We start from the raw sequence: 16,710 nt of genomic DNA, 5'->3' as shown, positions 1-16,710 counted from the left end.
CGCAGGTTAAGTAGATTGACCATGGTAAATTTCTCCTTTCTGTAGAAAGATGTGTAGGTTAGGTGGACTAGCCATGGTAAATACATGGAGTTATGGGGATAAGGCCAGGGTAAGATGTTCTTTTGGAGAGTCAGTGCACATTTGATGGGCTGAATGGTCTCCTTCTGCGCTGTGTGGATTCAATGAAAGTGCATCACTCTACACTCTTCCGAGTTGAGTTCCTTATGTCACCTTACTATCCACCTGACTAGTCCAATGATATCTGTCTGAAGATATAGAAACATAGAAACTAGAAGCAGGAGTAGGCCATTCGGCCCTTCAAACCTGCTCCACCATTCATTTTGATCATAACTTATCAGCAAATTCAATATTCTGATCCCCTTCTCCATCCTTCATATCCCTTGATCCCTTTAGCCCCAAGGCAATATCTAATTTCTTCTTGAAATTAGACAATGTTTTGGCCTCAACTATATTCTGCTGCAGTGCATTCCACAGATTCACTACCCTCGGAGTAGTGAATCTGTGGAATGTTCCCTAGTTCTGGACTCCTCCATCATTGGGAACATTCTTTCCAAATCTCCGCTGTCTCACCCTGTTAGAATTTTATAAGTTTCTTTGAGATCCCCTCTCGTTCTTCTACACCCCAGTGAGTATAATTCTAACCAACTTATCTCTCCTCACATGACAGACTGCCATTCCAGGAGTCAGCCTGGTAAACCTTTGCTGTACTCCCTCTTTTGTAAGAGCACCCTTCCTCAGATAAGGAGGCCAAAACTGCACACAATATTCCAGTTGTGGCTTCACCAATGCCCTATGCAATAACAGCAAAACATCATATCCCCATACTCAAACTGTCTCGCTATGAAGGCCAACATATCATTTGCCATCTTTACAGCCTAGTCTACCAGCAGGCTTACTTTCAGCGACTGATGCACGAGGACTCCAAGTTCTCATTGAGTATCCACATCTTTCTATTTACACCCATTCAAGTGATAGTCTGTCTTCCTATTATTGCTACCAAAGTGGATAACCTCACATTTATCCACATTATACTGCATCTGCTATGCACATGCCCACACACACAGCCTGTCCAAATCACGCTGAAGCATTTCTGCATCCTCCTCATAGTTCACTCTTCCATCCAAATTTGTATCATCTGCAAACTGGGACATAACACATTCAGTTTCCTCTTCCAAATCATCAATATATAATGTGAACAATTAGGGTCCTAGCATAGATCCCTGCAGAACCCCAATATTCACTGATGCCAATCAGAAAAACACCCATTTATGCCAATCTTTGCTTCCTATCTGCTAACCAGCTTTCTATCCATTTCAAGACATCACCCACAAAACTCCTCATTTTTTACCACATTATCAATTTTTGTGTTGTCTATAAAATTCTTGATCATTCCCCCTACATTTAAGTCCAAATCATTAAGGTATACCACAAAAAAAAGGGGACCTAGTTCTGAGCTCTGCGAGGTGATGCATTTTGGTAGATTGAACCAGGGCAGGACTTACTCAGTTAATGGTAGAGCACTGGGGAGACTTACAGAACAAAGAGATCTAAGGGTACATAGTTCATAGCTCCTTGAAAGTGGAGTCACAGGTGGACAGAATGGTGAAGAAGGGATTCGGCATGCTTGGTTCCATTGGTCAGAACATTGTCTTGTTGAAGTTGTACAAGGCATTGGTAAGGCCACACTTGGAATGCTGTGTGCAGTTTTGGAGACCCTATTATAGAAAGGATATTATTAAACTAGAAAGATTACAAAAAAGATTTACTAGGATGCTGCCAGGACTTGATGGTTTGGGTAATAAGGAGAGGCTGGATAGACTGGGACTTTTTTCTCTGGAGCATAGGAGGCTGAGGGGTGATTTTGTAGAGGTCTATAAAATAATGAGAGGAACAGATCAGCTAGTCAATATCTTTTCTCAAAAGTAGGGGAGTCTAAAACTGCAGGGCAAACGTTTAAGATGAGAGAGGAGAGATGCAAAAGTGTCCAGAAGGGCAATATTTTCACACAGAGGAGGGTGGATGTCTGGAACATGTTGCCAGACGTACTAGAAGCAGATACAATTTTGACTTTTAAAAAGCATTTAGACATTTCCATGGATGAGTATAGAGAGATATGGGCCAAATGCAGGCAATTGGTACAAACTGGACAGCATGGACAAGTTAGGCCGAAGGGCCAGTTTCCATGTTGTAAACCTCTATGCATCTATGACTCTGTGGAATCCCACTGGAAACAGTCTGTCAGTCACAAAAACACCTACCAACAATTATCTTTTGTTTCCTACCACTGAGCCAACTTGTGGATTCAGATTTGGAAGCTCAGCTCATGATCTAAGTAGATGCAAAGGCTACTAACATTTCTTTTAGAGATAGACAATGTCATGGAGAGGGATGGAGCCATACTGATTCTGTACACAGGTACCTTTGTTATTCATCTGCCCTTTAAAAAACATGGAGGAAAGTAGAAAGAGGAGTCAACCTAAGCATAGTTAGATGGCATCACACAACATTTGCAGACGAGCTACAATGTATAAGTTAGGATGGAGCTGGACAGACAAGTGCAGCATATTATCTGGTAGATGTAGTTATGACCAGAACAGGAGGATGAATTAAAAAAGCAATACAAGTAATCTTCAATTCTGCTACCAGGATGGTAACCTGAAGAGCAGAGCATCCTCCCTTTATAAAATCTGTTCACGTCCATTTGTTGACTTCGACAGAACAACCATCATGCCAGCACAATAAAACATGGGTGACGTCCTTTTCTACCTTACCATCTAGTTAATTTAGTGTCACAAATAAACTTACATTAACGCTGCAATGAAGTTACTATGAAAATCTCCTAATCGCCACACTCCAGCACCTGTTCAGGTACACTGAGGGAGAATTTAATATAGCCATGCACCTAACCAGAGCACTCAGAGGAAACTCTTTGGTAGAACGTGCAGACTCTGCGCAGACAATGACCCAAGTCAGGGATCGAACCCGGCTCTCTGGTATTGTGAGACAGCAGTGCTAACCACAGTGTCACCATGCTGCCCCAGGGTAGCTAAGTTAGCATTCATTTAGGAGATGCTAGATAAGTAAATCCTCTAAATTTTTGTCCCCCAATGAAGGAGTATTTATTTATCCTAGTGGTGGAATGTTAAAACATATTTACAATGTCATTCGGTAGAAAAGACAGATGGCCTTCCCACTTTCTCAGTGAAGTTTAATAACTTATTTGTGGAAAATTTCCTCAGGACTTTACTTCTGATAGCCTGGTTCATTGGAATGTTGGTGCAAACGGGTTTTCTCAAATCTCATCCACCAAAATGATAGGGCCTGAGCAGCCCTGGACAATGTTCGTTCTCATAATGCCAGAGTTCCAAATGTGATTGATCATTAGAATGTTGGCTTTTAATGATGAATGTGAGATTAAAACACAAAGAAATAACTCCCGACCAACAACAATTTCCGTTGTGCAGATCAGTGTTAGCTGTTGTTTCTGAAAGTTGTGTGACTACCCAGAGCAGAGTTACTAGAGTTAACTGCATTAATTAAATAACATTTTAATTTTTGCGAGGAACAGAATGGCCATCAATCAGCAATACCATTGATAGACATCAAGGAATGGCATGTCAACCATCCTTCAAAGCCTATTTCTAAACAGAGTATTCAACTGCAAACAGGTAGAAGGTCTGAAATATTTTGCTGTCTATTGCTTCTGTCAAAAATTAGCCTGGAGCCCTTCACTACTTTCTATGGTGCTCACGCAGTCATGCACAAGGTTTGCAGGATGTTAGAAAACAATGTAGTAGAAACTGGCCTTCTGCCAAACCCATCACAAGTCGTGGGTTACAAGAGTCCAAAGCTCTGACATCATCACATTATAAGAATAAACCTTGGATTGGAGAGTCTTCCAGTGTTAACCAATAGCAATGCTCTATTAATATCCACTCTTCTGCCCTCCACATGGAATATTGTATCCATCCAATCACATACTGCATAAGAAGCCAATCACACAATGACCAGTGTTGACAAAAATATGTACACCCTCAAAATTTAGTGATTAGCTTGCATTTAAGGTTCCAACACATTTACCCTCCATTAGAAATCTTGGAGTGGTCAAGTAGATCCTAGAGTTGTTCAGGGATCTTTCTCTATCACAAAACATTTCAATGTCCCAGACTAATGAATTTGTTTACTACAATTTATCATTGATTAAATAACAACTAATAAAGTGCTTTCAATATAAACCCTCTATGACCCATGGACACACAACATAGGAGTTTGTTTTAAAATGCTCCAGCCCATATTGAGTTTAAATTTCAAGGAATCCTACAGAGTTTGAAAGTTCTGGAGAGCTTTGTCAACTGTGAGTGTTCTAGGCTTACGAATGTAGAATAGAATCTCCTGAAATGAACAATAGTAGTTATGAGTAGGTGTCTACCAACAGCGCTCTAAGGAAGAAACCTCAGATAAGAAATATCAGTACTGAGATTTTCAGGAGTCGCCTGAAACCTGTAAATTCTTAGTGACTATTCAAGGCATTCCATTCTTTCTGCCAACCCTCACAAATAATCTCAGATGCCTACTTTTAAATGTCAACATTGCCAAATGGTAGCTACCAGGATTACCCTACAGAGGACATTGAGGAACACATCCATGCTGACACCAACAGCCAATGCTATATTACCACTCTAACAAGCACTGATTGACATCAGACAGGACAATCGTCCTCACTTGGGCAGAGGTCCCACATTGGAGAGCTACTTGGGGAGAGGCCAGTGTGCGCGAAGGGAGTGGAGTATAGATGACCATCCGGAGGTCATTGGGCGTTCAGGGAAGGGTACCCCCAGTCAAAAGAGGACTTTTGATCGAGGCGCACACCTCACTGCCCACCCAAGATCCAGCTGTTCAATTTTGCTTTCTCACTGAGCTGTTATCTGCCTAAAAATTGAGGCTGAGTGGGAAAAGGCCCTTGTTTAGCTTTTAACGGGTCAAGAACAGAATGCCCTTTGTGGCCCACTAGCCCCAGTGCAAAATTGCTATCAGGTCAAGGTGGAAGAGATCCCAGAGGGAATGCCCTCACTGCTCTTCCCCTCCTGTGAACACATTGGGCGGGAGGGTGTAAAATTCTGACCATTGATACCACAAGTTCACAACTTTCACAATTATGGAAAAAGTCACAATCACCTTTTAAAAGTATAAACACCAAGAAGAATTTTATGACCTGCTGCAGGCAGGGAGCCTGTCAAATTCCATGGGAGCCTTTTGTCCCCCTGCCATCCTGTCCCCTAACTGACTGCAATTTAATATATAGCAGGGAAGCCCTCAGACCACTTGCATCTCACACCAATTGAGGTCCTTAAATGGCCAGTTAAGTGGCTAATTAATGGCTACTTAAACAGCCACTTCCCACCCAGCCACAATTTTTTGGCCGGCGGCAGGAGATCAGTGATGAGTGGGCGGACTGGTAAGTAAGCCAGCTTGGGCCTTGGGTTAAAAAAAAGGGAGAAATACCTTCTTCTCAGTCCCCTTTTCCAATCAGAGATCACCCCCCCACCTATAAATGTATGTTCCTCTCCTTGCCAATGTAACAAAAGAAAACACATTTGTCTCCAACAATCATTATGCGCAAAACCGTGTCAGCTTTCTTTGATTGCAAAGTTGTATATGTGCATGATGTTTTCTGGCTTAGAGCATAGGAATTTCCCTTAGCTTAAAAATGTGGAAGTCATCCATTCAAACCTCAGATTCATTCTACCTGTTACTAAAAATAAAACAACTTATCTCTGCTTTGTCCTCTGGTTAAGTTTAGCAACTGGTGTATTCCACAAACATCAGTTTTGGATTTACATGGAGTAACACCTATACAAAAGGATTAAGTGATCAAAATGTGAACATAAATGGCTGTATAATTTCATCTGGTGTCAGTCAATGAGTTTAATTGGTGCTTTCATGGCTGATTCATAATTTAATTAACAACATCACAAACCAATTTTGATTATTGGCAAACTCCATATCCAAAGGGTGACTGATTCAATGCGGACGTTAACATTGCTTCTGGTATATCATTGGACATTGAAAACAGTATCAACACTCTGAATTTTACCCCCAAATTTCCTGAACTCTTTAAACTATTGCAGCCGTTCTATTACATCTGGCTTAGGAAAAGTCAAGGAAAAAAATCCTTAGGGTAGCAGCAGTAAATACATTATAAACAGCTAAGCAAAAAAAGATTGTATCTTTTCTCATCAGAGTGGATGGGATAATTCTTTCAAGTGAAAAGCTAACGCTGGGAGATTTTGAATCATTTGGTTTGTGGTTATGTTTAATTTTTTTATCAAACAACAATTTAATTTTGAGGCAAATAGTAAGCAGGACAAAAGCTATACAGTATGTGAAGAGAATAACCAAAATACTATTTGGAAATACAAACGTTCAACAGATGAACTAACATTTGCAATGTGCATATTTATCAAACGGTTTGCACTAATAGCACTGATTTCTACTGAGTTGTCTTTTAATCATAATGAATGTGAATGGTGTGGCCTGCGAGGAGAAACAGCAAGCCCGAGAACAACGAGAAGAATATCCCAATAGGTGCAACTATGAAGGACCATCCATACTGAATGCTTAGCGCAAAGTCGGGACAGAGTTGGATTCTTTGCTTCTGAATGTACTCTTGAACATCAATAATAGTTTCAATCCAGATGACATACATAATGACAAGTATTGTAAATAGAATACCTGGAAGAGCAAAAAAGAAAAGGATTAATTTAATCAATAGTTTAAACATTATGTATTTTCAAATATTACCTAATTTGCAATACATTCACTCTACCCTGTTACCACCAACAGCTCAGAACAATTGATTTGTTCTGCATTCACCTCTATCCAGGAGGCATGGTGGCACAGTGATTAGCACTACTGCCTCACAGCCCCTGGGTTCAATTCTGGCCTCGGGTGACTGCCTGTATAGGTTTCCTCCAGGTGCCCCAGTTTCATCCCCAGTCCAAAGATGTACAAGTTAGGTTGATTGACCATGCTAAATTGCCCTTTAGTTACTAAGTCTTTAAATCAAATTAGTTTATTGCAGCAGCATTTGCTAAAAGGAAGACACAGAATTAAATCTTGCCCTTTCACTGTTGAGAAATTCTACGGAATTGTTTCATGCGTAGTGAGCTATATGACCCATAGAGGGCAATCTTAAATCCTTAAATTAATTCACATTCGATCTGTTCTTTATAAAAGATGTGAATCAGTGGCCACTAGGGGGTGGATATTAACCCCACTATGATGTGGTTAAAATTAAATTAAATTAAAACAGAAAAATGCAACTTTATGCCTGTGCCTTTGATTCTGACCACATTTACAAATGCGGGGTCACTTTTAACATTTAAGAAAAACTTGGATGGGTTCATGGATGAGAGGGGCGTGGAGGGATTATGGTCCAAGTGCAGGTCAGTGGGACTAGGCAAAAAATGGTTCAGCACAGGCAAGTAGGGCCAAAAGGCCTATTTCTGAGCTGTAATTTTCTGTGGTCCTATGGTTCTATTTTTACAGCAGCAAGTTGCATTGTGTTCTCTGTAGGACAGCGTGGTGACACAGTGGTTAGCACTGCTACCTCACAATGCCAGGGACCCAGATTTGATCCCCAGCTTGGATCACCATGTGGAATTTGCATGTTTTCCCCATGGCTGTGAGGGTTTCCTCCAGGTGCTGTGGTCATAAGAACATAAGAACATAAGAAATAGGAGCAGGAGTAGGCCATCCAGCCCTTCGAGCCTGCCCCGCCATTCAATAAGATCATGGCTGATCTGTCGCTGCTCAGTTCCACTTTCCCGCCCTCTCCCCATAACCCTTAATCCCCTCTCCTATCAAAAACCCATCAACCCACGTCTTAAAAATATTTAGCGAGGCAGCCTCCACCACTTCAACGGGCAGAGAATTCCAGAGATTCACCACCCTTTGAGTGAAGAAGTTCCTCCTCAACTCCGTTCTAAACCGCCCCCCTTTTATCTTGAGGCTGTGCCCCCTAGTCCTATTGTCTTTTTTGAGCGGGAAGAGTCTTTCCACCTCTATCCTATCCATCCCATTCATCATCTTATACGTCTCAATGAGATCTCCTCTCATTCTTCTAAACTCTAACGAGTACAAGCCCAGTTTATTCAGCCTCTCCTCATAGCTCAACCACCTCAACTCCGGTATCAGCCTAGTAAACCTCCTCTGCACCTCCCATATTCTGAAAGATGTGCCAGTTAGGTGCATTGACTCGAACAGGCACCAGAATGTGGCAACTACGGGAATTCCACAGTAACTTCATTGTAGTGTTATTGTAAGCCCTACTTGCAGCTGATAAATAAACTTTACTTTAGAGACAAAGAACACTTCATTATAATATTCTAATCAGACTCTCACAAATGGAGTTGGGAGCATGATTTAACCTTTACAGTTGGTGGTGGAAATACTCAAACTTCAGGAAGTCTGGTAGTTAAATACAGAAAAAAGCAGCTGGTTGTAGGAGGTAAAGGGTAACTGCAGGAAAGATATTCCCGATAATGAGGGTGTCCAGAACCAGGGATCATGCTCTGAAGATACAGGGTAGATCAATTAGGACTGAGATGAGGAAAACTTTCTTTACCCAGAGAATGAAATTTTGTGGAATATGCTACCACAGAAAGTAGCTGAGGCCAAAATATTGTGGGTGCAATCTTACCTGCCATTCAACCACAATTCTACTGCAGCAAAGTCAGAGAATTTAGTGGCCTGCCAAATCTCCATTCACTGCGGCAGGATGGGAAAATCCCGCCAACAAGAACGGTGGTGAGATTCCGGCCTATAGGTTTTCAAGAAAGAGTTAGATGTAGCTCTTGTGGCAAAAGAGTTCAAAGGATATGGGAGAAAGCAGGATCAGGCTATTGAGTTAAACGTTGGAACATAAGAATTCGATGATCGGCCACAATCATAATGATTGGCAGAGCAGGCTTGAAGGACCAAATGGCCTACCCCCTCTCCTATTTTCTCTGTTTCAATGCAAGTGCTTTTAATTGCATTTTGCACTTATTTGTGAGCTGGGGGGAAACAGAATGCTTCGCCCCGCCCCACCCAAACCTCCCTCAAGCAAACTTTCTATCAGTTGATGCTTCTTCTCACTGGCTCTTCATTAACCCCTCTAACTAATATGCTGAGCTGCCTCCTTGTTTTCATAATCATCCACTCTGCAACCAACAATCTTTCTTGGGCATTTGAAATATTTCCATTGATTATATCTTTTCTGCTCAAGCTTTGGCAAGTTTAATCCTGGAGATGATCAGAAGTAACAAGATGCAGGTTATGGCCAGTTTCCAATCTGAGTAAAGATGTAATACAAACAAAGAAACAAAGAAACAAAGAACAAAACAGCCCGGGAAACAGACCCTTCAGCCCAATGAGCCCACGCCGCCATTTTAACACCACCCGTCCCCCCCTCAACCCATGACCCTTATCTATTGTTTTATGGCAATCCACATTGAGGGAAACTAATTTAGGGACAATTTATTACTGCCAATCAGCCTAACAGCACATCTTTGGGGTGTGGGAGGAAACCGGAGCACCCGGAGAAAACCCACGCAAGCACGGGGAGAATGCGCAAACTCCCACAGACACTAGCCCAAATCCATGTGTCTGCACAGCAAACAGTGATAGTCACTGAGCTGTCGTGTTGCCCAGCATCTGGTCCAGTTTAAGCACACACTAACGACATGAAGCACTAGGCCAATCTCGAACAACCAAGAGCAGCCCAAGTACGACCCATCATGTGTATGCCCCTCGTTGGGCAACAAGGCAGACCGACTTAAAACCTGTGAATGAAAAAAGAAAAAACATTATTATCATACCATATCCATTTACCTTACCAGGACGCCCCAATGCTAATGAACCTTGTTTAAAACAATCTCCTATGTCCAGTCATCTCCAACCCACTCATGTGCCTGTCTAAGTTACTCTTAAACAACTCTAGCATGCTTGCCTCCACCACCTTACTTGGCAGAGCATTCCATACCCCCACCACCCTTTGTGTGAAAAACCTCCCTCTAATATCTGTGTTATACCTCTCCCCACCTCACCTTAAGCCCGTGGCCCCTCGTACTATGTGTCTCTACCATAGGAAATAGCTTACCTCTGTTTACTTTATCTATACCCTTCATAATCTTATATACCTCTATTAGATCCCCCCACAGTCGCCGTCTTTCAAGGGAAAAGAGCCCCAATTTCTTCAATCTTTCCTCATTACCCAGTCCTTCCATACCAGGCAACATCCTGGTAAACCTCCTCTGCACTCCCTCCAGAGTCTCCACATCCTTCCAGTAGTAAGGCAACCAGAACTGGACGCAGTACTCCAAATGCGGCCTAACCAATGTTCTATACAACTGCAACATTAGACTCCAGCTCTTATATTCTATACCCCTTCCTATAAAGGCTAACATACCATAGGCTTTCTTCACAACCTTCTCCACTTGTACTGCCACCTTCAAAGACTTGTGCACTTGCACCCCCAGGTCTCGCTGCGATTCTATACTCCTTATGGGCTTACCCTTTACCATATAACTCCCCCCTACATTATTCCAGCCAAAATGCATCACCTCACATTTATCCGGATTAAGCTCCATTTGCCATATATCTGCCCAGTATACTAGCCTATCAATATCCCATTGTATTGCCAGACAATGCTCCTCATTGCCTGCCAATCCAGCCATCTTGGTGTCATCAGCAAATTTGCTGATCACACCACTTACTCTCTCTTCCAAGTCATTTATATACACTACAAAAAGAGGTCCCAGTACTGAGCCCTGCGGCACACCACTAGTGACAGACCTCCAGCTAGAAAAGGACCCCTCCACTACTACTCTCTGTCTCCTATTTGCAAGCCAGTTCTCAACCCATCTAGATACCTGGCCACGTATCCCATGAGCCTTAATCTTTTCTACCAACCTACCGTGAGGGACTTTGTCAAACACCTTACTGAAATCCATATATACATCAACGGCTCGTCCCTCCTTGACCATTTTTGTCACCTCCTCAAAAAATTCTACCAGATTCGTAAGGCAAGACTTCCCCTTTATAAAGCCATGCTGCGTATCCTTAATCCTCTAAGTGCTCATACATCCTATCCCTAAGAATCCTTTCCATCACCTTGCCTACCGCTGACGTCAAACTCACCGGCCTATAGTTACCCAGGTTATCCCTCCTACCCTTTTTAAACAACGGTACCACGTTCGCTATCCTCCAGTCCTCTGGGACCTCACCTGTGTCCAAAGAAGACACAAAGATTTGCGTCAGAGGCCCAGCAATCTCATCCCTCGCCTCCCGAAGCAGCCTAGGATAAATGCCATCGGGCCCCAGAGATTTATCAGTTTTAATGCTACCTAAAAACCCTAACACTTCTTCCCTTGTAATCGATAGATCCTTCAATTGGTCTACTGCTCCCTCGATGACCATACCAGACATCAAGCCCCTCTCCGTGAATACCGACGCAAAGTATTCATTCAGGATCTCCCCCATTCCCTCAGACTCCAAGCACAATTCCCCTCGTCTGTACCTGAGAGGACCGATTTTACCCCTAGCCACCCTTTTGCTCCTAACATAGGAGTAAAACGCCTTTGGATTTTCCTTAATCCTACCTGCCAAAGCCATCTCATGCCCCCTTTCTGCCCTCCTAACTTCCCTTTTGAGATCCCTCCTACTCTCTCTGTACTCCTCCAATGCTCTCTCCGTTCCCAGCTGCTTAGACCTGACATACGCTTCTCGTTTCTTCCTAACCAGGTGTTCTATATCTCTAGTAATCCACAGCTCTCTAATCCTACCTTTCCCATCCTTCCTCCTTCCTCCTAACCGGCACATGCCTTTCCTGCACCCGTTGCAGTTTTCCCTTGAAAGACTCCCACATGCCTAATGTGGACTTGCCCTCCAACAGCCTATCCCAGTCTGTATCCCTAAGCTCCTGCCTAATCCGGCTGTATCTAGCCTTCCCCCAATTTAGCACCCTCCCCTTAGGACAGCTCTCATCTTTTTCCATTCGTATCCTAAAGTAGACAGAGTTGTGGTCACTATTAGCCACATGTTCACCTACCACAACCTCAACCACGTGACCCGGCTCATTGCCCAGAACTAAATCCAGTATAGCCCCCTCTCTAGTCGGGCTATCTACATACAGCTTGCAAGGATCCTTCCAATACACATCTTACGAATTCCTCCCCGTCCGAACCCCAGCTCTAGGCACCTTCCAATCCACCCCAGGGAGATTAAAATCTCGCACTACAACAACCCTGTTCTTCCTACACTTGTCCAAAATGTCCCTACATATACCCTCTTCCACTGCCCGCGGGCTGTCGAGCGGCCTGTAGTACACCCCTAGCATAGTAATGGCTCCCTTCCTATTCCTAACTCCACCCACAGAGACTCAATTTCCAACCCCTCCATGTTATCCTCCCTCTGCACCGCTGTGATCTGATCCCTAACTAAGAGTGCCACTCCCCCTCCTCTTTTCGACCCTCCCCTATCACACCTAAAACACTTATACCCAGGAATATTTAGCTGCCAGTCACTGCCACCACATCTAAATTCCTCGCGAACATCAAGGCCTTAAGTTCATACGTCTTACCCGTCACACTCCTCGTATTAAAACAGATGCACTGAAGACCCTCAGGTCCACTCGGATCCTCCTTCTCCTGGGAGATTTTTCACTCATCTAGACTTACCCTGTCACCCAACTCACTCCCACTCCCAGTGCCTGAGCTGTCTCCTCCCCACCCCCCCTCCATATTAGTTTAAACCCTGCCGAAACACTCCAGCTAACCTCCCAGCTAAAATATGTGTACCCTTCCCATTTAAATGTTCCCCACCCCACTTGTACAGGTGCCCTTCCCTCACAAAGACTTCCCAATGGTCTACAAAACTAAAACCCTCTGTCCTGCACCAATCCCTCAGCCACGCATTCAGCTGTAGGATCTCATTATTTTTATCCCTGCTATTGCTGGGCCCTGGCAGCAATAAAAAGTCTGACAACACCAGGTTTAAGTCCAACCTATTTATTTGATAATACTCACAAGCTTTCGAGGGGACTGCCTCTTCGTCAGGTGAATGGAGAGTTCTGGCCTCAGACAGAGCATATAAAGCACAGACAGTTTAGAGATTACTGATTAAAATGCGAATCCTTACACCTAACCTGCTGTTCAAGACCTGAAATGGCTGACAATGTGAGTGGAAGGAGCACTGATCACAGGTTACAGAGATGTGTATTGTCTCCAGACAGTACAGTAAGTGAGGTTTTGCAAACCCAGGCAAGTCACAGGGGTTACAGATAGTGCGACATGAACCCAAGATCCCTGTTGAGACCGTCCTCATGTGTGTGGAACTTGGCTATCAGTCTCTGTTCAGCGACTCTGCGCTGTCGTGTGTCGTGAAGGCCGCCTTGGAGAATGCTTACCCGAAGGTCAGAGGCTGAATGCCCGTGACCACTGAAGTGTTCGCCAACAGGAAGGGAACAGTCTTGCCTGGTGATTGTCAAGCGATGTTCATTCATCCGTTGTCGTAGTGTCTGCACGGTCTCCCCAATGTACCATGCTTCGGGACATCCTTTCTTGCAACGTATCAGGTAGACAATGTTGGCCGAGTTGCAAGAGTATTTACCATGTACCTGGTGGATGGTATTCTCACGTGTGATGATGGTATCCATGTCGATGATCTGGCATGTCTTGCAGAGGTTGCTGTGGCAGGGTTGTGTGGAATTGTGGTCACTGTTCTCCTGAAGACTGGGTAGTTTGCTGCGAACAATGGTCTGTTTGAGGTTGTGTGGTTGTCTGAAGGCAAGAAGTGGGGGTGTGGGGATAGCCCTGGCGAGATGTTCGTCTTCGTCAATGATATGTTGAAGACTCCGGAGAAGATGTCGGAGCTTCTCCGCTCCGGGGAAGTACTGGACGACAAAGGGTACTCTGTCCACTGTGTCCCGTGTTTGCCTGGGCATTCAGCCTCTGCCCTTTGGGTAAGCATTCTCCAAGGCGGCCTTCACGACACACGACAGCGCAGAGTCGCTGAACAGAGACTGATAGCCAAGTTCCGCACACATGAGGACGGTCTCAACAGGGATCTTGGGTTCATGTCGTACTATCTGTAACCCCCGTGACTTGCCTGGGTTTGCAAAACCTCACTTACTGTACTGTCTGGAGACAATACACATCTCTGTAACCTGTGATCAGTGCTCCTTCCACTCACATTGTCAGCCACCTCAGGTCTTGAACAGCAGGTTAGGTGTAAGGATTCGCATTTTAATCAGTAATCTCTAAACTGTCTGTGCTTTATATGCTCTGTCTGAGGCCAGAACTCTCCATTCACCTGACGAAGAGGCAGTCCCCTCGAAAGCTTGTGAGTATTATCAAATAAATCGGTTGGACTTAAACCTGGTGTTGTCAGACTTTTTACTGTGTTTACGCCAGTCCAATGCTGGCATTCCCACATCATGACTACTGGCAGCAGCCCAGAGATCGCCACCCTGGAGGCCCTGCACTTCAGCCTGGCCCCCAACTCCCTGAACTGCCTACGTAATTCCCCCCCTACTCTTCCTTCCTATGTCCTTCTCTCCTACGTGTATAATTACATCCGCCTGGGTCCCTTGGCCCTTCAAGATTCTCTCTACCCTCTCCGACACATCCTGTACCCCTGCTCCAGGGAGGCAGACTACCATCCTGGAGTCCCGCTTTTGCCCACAGAACCGCCTACCAATTCCTCTAACCCTCCCGTCCCCCACCACTATCTCACATCCAGCCCCCTTCCTTCCCTCTGAGGCATTCCGGTCTTACTCTCTTGCCCTTTCCACCCCAGTTGTCGCCTTACCCCTGATATCTTGGGAGACTACCTCTGGGGTAGCCTTTGGAACATTACTCCTCTTCTTTTTCCCCTTCCTAACTGTAACCCACCCATCCACCCCCTAGGCTCTGGGATCCCCTCGTGACCATGGTTCCTATTCATTATCGCCTCATTCTCCCTGACTAAAAATAAATCTTGCAGCCTCAGCTCTAATTGCCTAACCCAGGCCCTCAAACGCTGCAACTCCAGACATTTGGTGCAGATGTGGACTTTCCGGAGATGCGGTGTCTCCAGGAACTCCCACATATTGCACTAATGCAGCTGACACGCCTCCCCAAGGACCCTGCTATTTAATTGACCACCCTTATACTTATGGACACAAATGGAAAAATTAGACCAGTAACTCACCTCGCCTAAGCCTGCTCTCGCCTAAGCCCTGTGAGCCAAAGCCCTTGCAGCACTCACTCAGCACCCACCTCACTCTGCTGCCCGCTGTCTATTGTGGCCTTCTTTTTGTACTCCCTCGTTCCCTTCCCAACTGCCCTTGCACCTAGGTCCCGCGACAGAAAGCGCAAACTAACAAAATCCCTGCGAACCAGCAATACAATTTAAAATTAAAGTACAATCGCAGTTCAGACTCACCAGCCACCAGTACACTGCTCCGGAGAACAATGAGTAACGATTGATGCCCCATCAGAGATGGTGAATGGGATTTTCTGGCCTCGCTCATCCCAAACTGGAAAATCATGCCTGAGCTCAATAGACCTTTCCAAAGTCCACCCATTGCAATTCCATGGTGGGCAGGTTGGTAAAATTACCAGCAGTTATGTCACTCCAGACCATTCATGCCATTCTGCAGTCTATCGCTCAGTAATTCCTCAATCTTTCCCTCTCAGGACATTTCATCTGGTACAGTGGTTATGTAGCTATGAGTTTAAATCTCACAATGACAAATAGTGCAATGCATTCAATTATCAGTTCAGCTCCATCAGAGAAGATAACTATGAAAACTGCGAGAATGTTGTAAACTCCAGCTGGTTCACTAATGTCCTTTAAGATTGCCCTCTGCAGGTCATATAGTTCACTGCACATGAAATTAATAGAAAAGAATCCTACCTGGTGCATATGTAACACTAGTTTCCAAACTGAGAGCAGAATTTAAAGTGGCCCACAATATTGAGTTGCAAGAGGAGATGGGACTATAGAATCATGAGGGGTGAAGTGCCCTTAACTTTCCAGAGCCACGCAACTATTCCAGCAGCTGGAAAGGTGGAAGGTGTCTTTCCCACCCAGAGGACAATTGAGGCACTTAAGCCAACAATTAAGTGCCATTTAAGGTCTACTGGCATTCCAGTCAGCAGAGGGAGGATCCCCACTGCATATAGAGACCACCCAGTAAAAACTGCCAGCCTCCACGTGGGTAGTGGAGAGCCTTTCAGACCCATGGAGGAGCCTCCCTACTGCAACTACCTGTCATGGAAACACCTTCATTTGCCTTGATAAGGCCTGCCTGACTTGCCCTGGTACCCCTGAATCCACTTGCCTGGGTTCCAGGACAGCAAACATGCGGTTGCTCCAAATGGGATGCAATCCCACCATTTGGTCATTGGCACTCCTGGGACTGAACATCTGCTAGTCCTCTGATTGGCTGGTAACTCATGGAGGGAAGCTTTCATCCTTTAAAGAGAGGGGAGCCCCTGTGCCAGGCACTTAATTCAGGTTCCTGGAAAGGGCCAATATGGAATTTAGCCCTGGCTTTCTGCCACCACCCGCAGCAAATTTAGCAGTGCAGCTCACATTTCAGACCTGGGAGAGTATTATACCTCACACACAAGTCCTGCGCAGGGTGATGATCCTGGAGAGGTC

The 16,710-nt window shown here is 44.6% G+C and overlaps 1 protein-coding gene across 2 annotated transcripts in view; it reads right to left on the bottom strand.

Moving 5' to 3' along the window:
• Positions 1-5,931: 5,931 nt before the first annotated feature.
• tmem182a (transmembrane protein 182a) overlaps positions 5,932-16,710 on the bottom strand; it is a 45,069-nt gene continuing 34,290 nt past the window's right edge. For both annotated transcript variants that reach the window (XM_080197156.1, XM_080197157.1), the window contains exon 5: positions 5,932-6,753. In XM_080197156.1, coding sequence (XP_080053282.1) covers positions 6,527-6,753 — 227 coding nt within the window. In that variant the 3' untranslated portion in view covers positions 5,932-6,526. The remainder of the gene's footprint in view (positions 6,754-16,710) is intronic.

This window comes from Carcharhinus amblyrhynchos, chromosome 10, assembly GCF_965287045.1.
Source record: "Carcharhinus amblyrhynchos chromosome 10, sCarAmb.v2.hapA, whole genome shotgun sequence".
Lineage (NCBI taxonomy): Eukaryota > Metazoa > Chordata > Chondrichthyes > Carcharhiniformes > Carcharhinidae > Carcharhinus > Carcharhinus amblyrhynchos.
This window is presented reverse-complemented; position numbering and strand designations above follow the sequence as displayed.